We start from the raw sequence: 9,223 nt of genomic DNA, 5'->3' as shown, positions 1-9,223 counted from the left end.
ATCAAGGCCACACAGCCACCCCGCCACCCAGCCACACAGCCACACAGCCACCCAGCCACCCAGCCACCCAGCCACCCAGCCACCCAGCCACCCCGCCACCCAGCCACCCAGCCACACAGCCCACCCCGCCACACAGCCACACAGCCACCCCGCCACCCAGCCACATAGCCACCCAGCCACCCCGCCACACAGCCACCCAGCCACCCAGCCACCCAGCCACCCAGCCACCCAGCCACCCAGCCACCCAGCCACACAGCCACCCAGCCACCCAGCCACCCAGCCACACAGCCACCCCGCCACACAGCCACACAGCCACCCCGCCACCCAGCCACATAGCCACCCAGCCACCCCGCCACACAGCTACCCAGCCACCCAGCCACCCAGCCACCCAGCCACCCAGCCACCCAGCCACCCAGCCACACAGCCACCCAGCCACCCCGCCACCCAGCCACCCAGCTACACAGCCACCCAGCCACCCCGCCACCCAGCCACATAGCCACACAGCCCACACAGCCACCCCGCCACCCAGCCACCCAGCCACCCAGCCACCCCGCCACCCAGCCACACAGCCACCCAGCCACCCCGCCACCCAGCCACCCAGCCACCCAGCCACCCAGCCACCCAGCCACACAGCCACACAGCCACCCCGCCACACAGCCACACAGCCACACAGCTACCCCGCCACCCAGCCACATAGCCACCCAGCCACCCCGCCACACAGCCACCCAGCCACCCAGCCACACAGCCACCCAGCCACCCAGCCACCCAGCCACCCAGCCACACAGCCACACAGCCACCCCGCCACCCAGCCACACAGCCACCCAGCCACCCTGCCACACAGCCACCCAGCCACACAGCCACACAGCCACACAGCCACACAGCCACCCCGCCACCCCAGCCACCCAGCCACCCAGCCACACAGCCACACAGCCACCCAGCCACCCAGCCACCCAGCCACCCAGCCACCCAGCCACCCAGCCACCCAGCCACACAGCCACACAGCCACACAGCCACAAATCCACCCAGCTACCCAGCCACACAGCCACCCAGCCACACAGCCACACAGCCACCCTGTCAGCCACGGAGTGAGAGTGAAAGTAAGATACACAGAAATAGAGAAAGGAAAAAGATAGATGGGATAATTTTAAGTTTAGAAAGCTGCCTGGAAACAAGCCAAGCTAAGCCTGCGCATTTATAATTAAGTATAAACCTCCATGTGTGATTGATCTGGGAGCTGGGTGGTGGGGCCCCCAAATAGCCATAGAGTTAAAACAACCAACTACACTGCCTGCCCTGGAATTCACTATATAGACCAGGTTGAACTTACCAAACTCTGCCTGCATCTGCCACCCAAAAACTGGAATTAAAGGTCTACACCATTATTCCCAGCCTCAGATTGGAAGTATTATTATTATTATTATTATTATTATTATTATTATTATTATTTGGTTTTTCAAGACAGGATTTCTCTGTGTATCCCTAGATGTCCTGGAACTCACTCTGTAGACCAGGCTGGCCTCAAACTTAGAGATCTACCTGCCTCTCTCTCCTGAGTGCTGGGATTAAAGGAGTTCATTACAACCACCCTGCTCCAGATTGGAAATCTTAAACCAAGCTGGAGATGTAAATTGGACATTTAGACAAGCTTATGAGCCAATAGGACAGAAAGACAGACAGACAGACAGACAGACAGACAGACAGACAGACACACACACACACAGGGGCCGGGGAGAGGGAGAGAGACAGAGACAGAGAGAGAGAGAGAAAGAGAGAGAGAGAGAGAGAGAGAGAGAGATATCCATAGGTAACTACCTTGTACTGTATTGACTCTAGAACTAAAAAACACCCTGGTGCACCCACATAATGCTAAGTACTATAGAAGATCCAAAGTTGGCAAGACAGTATATGCATGTTGTCATGTGACATAAGAGACATATAAGCCAGGCATAGTGGTACATGCCTGTAATTCTAGAACTCTGGAGGCTGAGGCAGGAGGATTTCTGTGAGCTTATAAATCAGGCCGGAGTCTAATGAGACTGAGTTATGCCTGGGATACATACTGATACTGTTTCATAAAGCCAGAAAAATGGAGCTAGTGATATGGCTCAGTGGACTGACACTTGCCTAGCATATCAGAGGCCTGGGGTTCAATCCCCAGAAAAAACGAAAGGCAATTTAGAGATGTAAATTACTACCTTTCTCTGTGGGATGCTTGAGCTGGGTGATGCTTGTTTGTTTTGAGATAGGGTCTCCCTGTGTAACCCAGGTTGGCATCAACTCCTCTCTCCTGTCTAAACTGCAGCCTCCCAAGTGTGCAGATGACAGACTTGCACCAGCTTGTCCTGCCCAGCTGACTTGCGAAGAATGATTTGGATCTTAGAAGCACACTCCAGGCAGAGGGAATACACTCTGTGATGGCGATGAAAATATAACTATTGTATTTTGTGACTTAGAAAGTTATCTAGCATAGGATCTGTTTATCATGGAGCCCGTATCTTAGAGTAGTATACAACTTTAAGTAAGATTGGTACTGTTAATTTCATTACAGATGCAACAATGGGGGTTTAGTTTGTGTGTGTGTGTGTGTGTGTGTGTGTGTGTGTCTGTCTGTCTGTCTGTCAGTGACAAGATGAACTGACAGTGTCAGTGAGGATGGTTTCACTTTTACAGGGAGTCAAAAGGAAGGCCAACAAACTAGGGTGGTGGCACAGGCTGTACAAAGTTTTGACAATAATTTTAGAGCATTGCCTCTGTTTCTCTTTGGTCGATTCTTTTATTTTTTTTTTTTTTCTAGGTAGAAAATGATGAAAGGCTGAGTGTAGTTGATAGGAAGTCACAACATGCCCACACGGTTGGACTTGCCTGATGGACCGCCTAGTTATTTCTGGTTCAAAATAGCCATTTCCAGGTCAAAACATCTTGCGTGACTAGGACTCCGTAGCTTTGCATGGCTGCGTAAAGCGTGCGGCCATGTAATCTATGCGCATGTGTGGAGTAGCTACATGCGGTCCTGTACGAATGCGCAGCCCACTCTTTAAAAAGCCAGCGACATTTTGCACAGGTCTCCTCTCTTCTTTCTTCTTCTTGTCCCACGTGGCCTGTCATGTCTGTCTCTTCCTATCCTATATTAATAAACAGATCTTCTGTGGATTTTTCGTGTTCGGGACGTGTTCCTCGTAGGGTAAGAGCACCAAAATAACTAACAGTAGTGGTGTAGGACTCTAGTCAGGGCTGTCTCAAAACAACAATAATCCCCAAAACCAAAGCCACCACCACCACCATCCACAATAACAACAACAACAACAAAACCAAAACAAAGAAACTGATCAAAGGGTATTCTACTGATGTGAAATGGTAATAAAGATTCAGAAATGCTTAGATAAAGTGGCACTATACCTTTATTTTATTTTTTTGGTTTTTCGAGACAAGGTTTCTCTGTGTAGCTTTGTGTTTTCCTGGAACAAACTTGGTAGCCCAGGCTAGCCTCAAACTCACAGAGATCTGCCTGGCTCTGCCTCCCGAGTGCTGGGATTAAAGGCGTGTGCCACCACCGCCCGGCTGGCACTATCTACCTTTAATCCCAGCACGTGGATCTCTGTGAGTTCAAGGCCAGCCTGGTCTACAGATGGAGTTCCAGGACAGTCAGGGCTGTTACATAGAGAAACCCTGTCTTGACACAAAACCAAACCAACCAACCAAACAAACAAAAAAGGTGATTGATTTGCAAACCAAAGTTGTGAGCTCTGGAGTTCAGAGACATTTTCCTCTCTTGAAGAAGTACTGGCTAAGCTAGCGACCACAAGGGCTTGGTGGAAGAGCCAAGACAGAGATATAAGGAGGAGCTGAGTATTTAATGGCAAGTCAGGGCTTTGGAGAAAAAAAAAAAAAATCCAAACAAAAAAAAAAAACCCCAACAAAACAAACAAAAACCCCCAATTGATTAGCAAATCAAGGCAGGGCACTTCCTTCTTTGGAAAAGAAGTTCCTATTTTCAAAGTTCTTCCAAGCCTGGAGATTAGGGAAGTGGAAGAGACTGGGAGTTGAATTTCTGTTCCTGTGTGCAAGAACCCCTCTGGCCATGCTCACAGCTGCCTCACAGCCTCTGTAGGCAGGGCCTCTGTGCCGGCTGTGCATTCCGCTGAGCAACAGTCTTTAAATACATATTCAGTTCCCAGAAACGGAAGTACTCTTCAGAAAGAAGAAGATTAAAAGAAAGTTATGTTTCAAAAAAGGTTGAAGGGCCTGAAAGAAGAGCTTGAGCCTCGAGTGTTCCAAACATTAAGCCTTTCTGGGGCTTAATCAGTCTGCAAAAAGCTGCAGCATCCGAATTCCCATTCTCTGCCGGTTGTAAACATCAAGGAGACTTTTAATCCCAGCACTCGGGAGATAGAGACATGTGAATCTCTGTGAGTTCGAGGCTGCCCTGCTCTACAAAGCAAATCCCAGGACAGCCAGGGCTACATGGTGAAACAAGATGGTGGAGTAGGGAATATAGCTCAAGGCGGGTGGAGTGCTTGTGTCGGATGTGTTAGGTGATAGGTTCAATTCCAAGCACCACAAAAAATAGAAATAGGAGTGGAAAGGGAACTTTTGGTTCTCTCCACTGCCTCACAATATGAAGCACATAGCTCTAAACTCAGCCTCCACACTAGTCGGGAGTGGGTAAAAGCCTTGACGTGAAGGTTCCTTCCATCCCTGCCCGTCTTAATCCGAGCCTAACAATGACTCACTCCCTGGAGGCACCAAGCCCAGTCCACAAAGAACATGGACGGCCAGGCTTCTGCCTAGTGCGCAGGTTCTACCTCGGACCCCACCTCTTTCCTTCCATTCCTCGCTCCTCCAGCAGAGGGCGCAGGCGCCGAGTTTCCTCTGGGCCCCGCCCCGGGGTGGCCACGCCCCGTCCCTGAGGGTCGGGGCGGGAGCAGTGGGCGTGGAAACTCGGTCCAGGCTTTCCGGGAGCTGCGGGGGCACGCGGGTGCTCGTGAGCTCGCGCGCGAGTTTGGAGAGGCGTTGGGGCCGGGGGTTGGGGTGGGGGGGGTGGCGGCGGTCGCTGCGGCCGCCCGCGGCACGTCGGTCTCACGGCGCGCGCCCCCGCGCCGCGCCAGGCCGCGCTCGCGCTCCGGCTCGCGCTCGCGCCCGCGCAGGGGCGCGCCTCAGGGCGGGCGCCTCCCTCTCACACTCCCTCGGCTGCCAGCGCCGGCGGTGGCTCGCCGGAGAGGCCCCTCCTTCTCGCCCCGCTCACTTCTCTCGCTCGCGGCCGAGCGGGCTCCGGACCCTCCGCTGGCCATGGCCGGCAACGTGAAGAAGAGCTCGGGCGCCGGCGGCGGCGGCTCGGGGGGCTCGGGCGCGGGCGGCCTGATCGGGCTCATGAAGGACGCCTTCCAGCCGCACCACCACCACCACCACCTCAGCCCGCACCCTCCCGGCACGGTGGACAAGAAGATGGTGGAGAAGTGCTGGAAGCTCATGGACAAGGTGAGCGGCCTGCGGGGCGGGCGGGCGGCGCCGGGTGGGCGTGGGCGGTGGGGAGGGAAGGAGGGAGGGCGGCAGGCAGGCAGGGAGGGCGGGCTGCCGCCGTTGGCAGTTGGGAACGTTGAGGTGTGGGGGAGCCAGACAAAGATGGGGTGGGGGCTGGGGGAGGGCCGGTCACCGCGACACCCGGGCGGAAGTGCGATGGGGGCGCGGAGCTTGGGGATGTGGGTCGCCCAGTGGGCCCTGGGAGGTGGGCCGGCGGATGGGCGTGGGGGTCTGCCGGCTTGGGCTCCGGGTTGGAAGAGGAGTCGCCCTGGGTGAGGGACCTGGGGTCAGGGGACAGGGCGACCGGACTGACTGCGGTCTGGGTGAGGTTATAGTTTTCTTCCTCATTAAGATGTAACACGAAGATCAAAGAAAGAGGTGGGTTTAAATGGGGGCCGGGAAGGAACTTCCCTTCGCCGCTAAGGATGGCTTAAGTTTTCTGTTGTCTCGCGAAGTGTTGGATGCAATCCATCGCTGGTGCTGAGACGGGCACTGGTGAAACCGCGAGTTTTGGTTAGAGCCATTATCTTTCCAAAGGTGGCCTGGCTGAGCGTGCTACATTGCGGTCTGACTAGTACCGAACTTCCTCCCTGCACTCAGTGCTTTTAGCTGGGCTGTATGTAGGGTTTGGTTTTTGTAACGGGCCTGTCTGTGATTTCGGAACCTGACTTTGAGCTTGGTTTCATGAACCCCTTTGGTAATCATTTTAAAAGCAGGTGCGGGCTGGGGTGAACACTTCTATGGTTAGCGCTTTAAGCCTGTCATTCGGGAGAACCTTACTTCCTTATAATTGTGTCTGTATAATGTAGTCTTGTTGGCTCAAGTATTTAAAAGTGTACACACAATCTCTTAATATTTTGTTCGAATTCAATGCGCTGTTTCCTTGATTCTTAACATATTCATTAATTTTTCAAAATCCCTACTGCAGATAAATGTGATTAGGAGGATCTGGCATGGAAGCAAATGGTGTTATTTCCTCCAGGGTAAACTTGGTTTCTTTGGTTCCTCTCTGGGCCCAGGTTCCTCTTCTGTAAAGTTCTCCATGGGTTGTTTTGGACTAGAAACAGCCAATAAAATTATTATGAAGCACTTGGCAAATGTAACTGCTATATAAATGCTTAACAAGTCCTGTGTGAGAATTAACACTCTTGCAGTGCATACCAGTGGTTTCAGAGTCACTTTTCCAGGACTGATTTTCCCTACCTTAAGTAATTTGAATTGTGGGAGCCCTCCTCCCCCGTCCCAACTGTTATTGTAATTAATGACATAGGTACTTGTATGGTGATTATTTTGATGTTGTGGAACTGAACTTTATTATTGGAAATTATAAAACGACTATAAAGATGTGCTGACATCTTGTTTGTTTCTTTTTCTTTTTAATTTAATTTAATTTTATTTTATTCTTGTGAGTGTGGATGTTTTGTGAGCATGTATGGCTGTGCACCACATGCATGCAGTGCCCTTGAGGCCAGAAGATGTTGGGTCCCCTGGAACTGGAGTTATGGATGATTGTGAGCCACTATATGGGTGTTGGGAATTGAACCTGGTCTTCTGCATGAACAAGTACTCTTAACCATTGCCCCATCTCTCCAGCCCCAATATAACTGTGGCTGTCTGAAGATGCTGGGGAATGAATCCTTGTTTGCTTCTTGAGACAAGCTTTCACTGTATCTCAGGACGGTCTGGAACTCAGAGCAATCATTCGAAGCCTCAGTCTGTCTAGTGCTGCCTAGATGCATGTGTTGACATCTTTAAAAAGAAATTGAATGTCTTTACAATCTGAAGTTTATAGGTTTATGTTTTGGGAGCTTAACTTTTGCGGACTCCTGGTTTAGAAAAATCGTTTCATTTCTAGTTAGTTTCCCATATAGGACGTGGGAGTGGGTTCATTGTAGCAAAGTGATACTGATTATTGACTTCCTTAAAATGATGTTTCTGTAATGAAAGATAGATTATAGCAAGTCCTAATCTATATGGTAATCCAAACAAACCCTCCCTTACTTTATGTCTTACAATTTCTTCACTTGTGAGTATTGAATTCTGAGTTTTCCTAGATACATTTAATCACTTATGGTCTCAGAGTTTTGAGAGAAACTGCATTTAGGTTTTAGTAGATTCAAGGACAGTAGACTTTTAGCTTTTCCATTTTAGTTTAGGAAGGCAGGATGTTTTATTCTTTACTGATTGTCTCTGAAGATGGTTTCAGTAATGTGTCCCATAACATATTATGAATTGTACTGAAATGAAAGCTCAGTCCTTTCTCACATTAAGCCTGCAGGTTTGTACCACTTCTCAGACTTCCAGATTTTCTTAATACTTCTGTATTAAGTATTATTACTTAGTACTTACCTAATACTTGCTAGGTTGCACCATCTCTATTGCCTTTGGAGTTTTAGGGTTTCTTTTTACTTAATTTTTTTTAAGATCTTTTAAAAATATACATTATTCATCTTGTGTGCATATGTGTGGATGTTTTTGTGCATGCCATAGCCCATGTGTTGAGGTCAGAGGACAACTTGTGGGAATTGGTTCACTCCTTCCATCAAGTGAGTTCCAATGTAGCTCTACCATCTTGCTGCCCCCCTTTTGAAGTCTTTAAATGGAGTCACTATACCTTTTTATCTTATATGTATGAGTGTTTTCCCTGCATGCATGTATATGTATCCCATGGTATGCCTGGTGCCTGTGAGAGGGCCAAAAGGAGTCTGATCCCCTGGACATGAAGTAATAGACTGTTGTGAACTTCCATGCAGGTTTTGGAAATTGAACCCTAGTGTTTTGCAAGAGCAGCAAGTGCTCTTAACCATTGAGCCATCTCTCCAGCCCCTTACTTCATCTTTCTGATAGGTGGAATTATGTAGTAAGTCCCGAGTCATCATTTCATAACTGTTTTGTTCTTGTAAAAGTTAGATGTGTGTTATTCCAGCCTGCTACTAGTCAGTTTACAGAGTTAGCCCTAGGTACTGGTGGTCTCCTTCCTTCCCCCAATATTGGATGTCTGTAGCTGATATAAGTTGTGGGCTTTGCTTCACATAGGCCCAGTTTGCTTAGCCATGTGGGACTTAAACTTGCTAGGAAAAAATGCTTGTGTTATAACACCCCTTAAACAAAAATGGGACATGACCAATTTTTTTCTGTGTCGTCCCCCGGCCCCCCGTCTTACCAGGATATTGTAATATTTGCCGAATTATTTCTCTGTAAAGAAATTGGTTAGTACATTAAAGACTAGGTAGGGAAGAAAACTCATAAATGGCCTATCCTCCCTATTGTCTTTATAAAATTCAGTGACTTTTTTTTAACTTACGTGTGTGTGTGTGTGTGTGTGTGTGTGTGTGTGTGTGTGTGTGTGTTTGGACACACCCACACACCCCTCAACGTGCACATACATACACATGCTATGATAGACATGTGGAGGTTCGGTGACAGCTTCTCTTCTTTCTCCATATGGGTTCCAAAAATAAACCAAGGTTGTCAGCCCTAGAGGCAAGTTTCTTTCCCAGCTGAGCCATCTTGCTGCCCCAAAAAATGTAGCAGTTTTTAAACATGGTTTTACTTCTCTTCATTATGAACATAGCAGTTTCCAGTCTTGGGGTTTTTTGGGTTTTTTTTTGTTTCTTTTTGTCTATCGACCATTGAGCCTTGGCAGAAGCAAAGGGAGAAGTCAAGCCAGTGAGAAAACTATTATGAATGGAACATGTGGCAGCTG

The 9,223-nt window shown here is 49.4% G+C and overlaps 1 protein-coding gene across 1 annotated transcript in view; it reads left to right on the top strand.

Annotated features, from left to right (window-relative positions):
* Nucleotides 1-5,137: 5,137 nt before the first annotated feature.
* Cbl (Cbl proto-oncogene) overlaps nt 5,138-9,223 on the top strand; it is a 76,128-nt gene continuing 72,042 nt past the window's right edge. Inside the window, 1 exon segment of the mRNA XM_036193537.1 lies at nt 5,138-5,475. Coding sequence (XP_036049430.1) covers nt 5,287-5,475 — 189 coding nt within the window. The 5' untranslated portion in view covers nt 5,138-5,286.

This window comes from Onychomys torridus, chromosome 7 (genome assembly GCF_903995425.1).
Source record: "Onychomys torridus chromosome 7, mOncTor1.1, whole genome shotgun sequence".
Lineage (NCBI taxonomy): Eukaryota > Metazoa > Chordata > Mammalia > Rodentia > Cricetidae > Onychomys > Onychomys torridus.
Note: the sequence above shows the minus strand (reverse complement) of the source record. Positions and strands in the feature narration are given on the sequence as shown.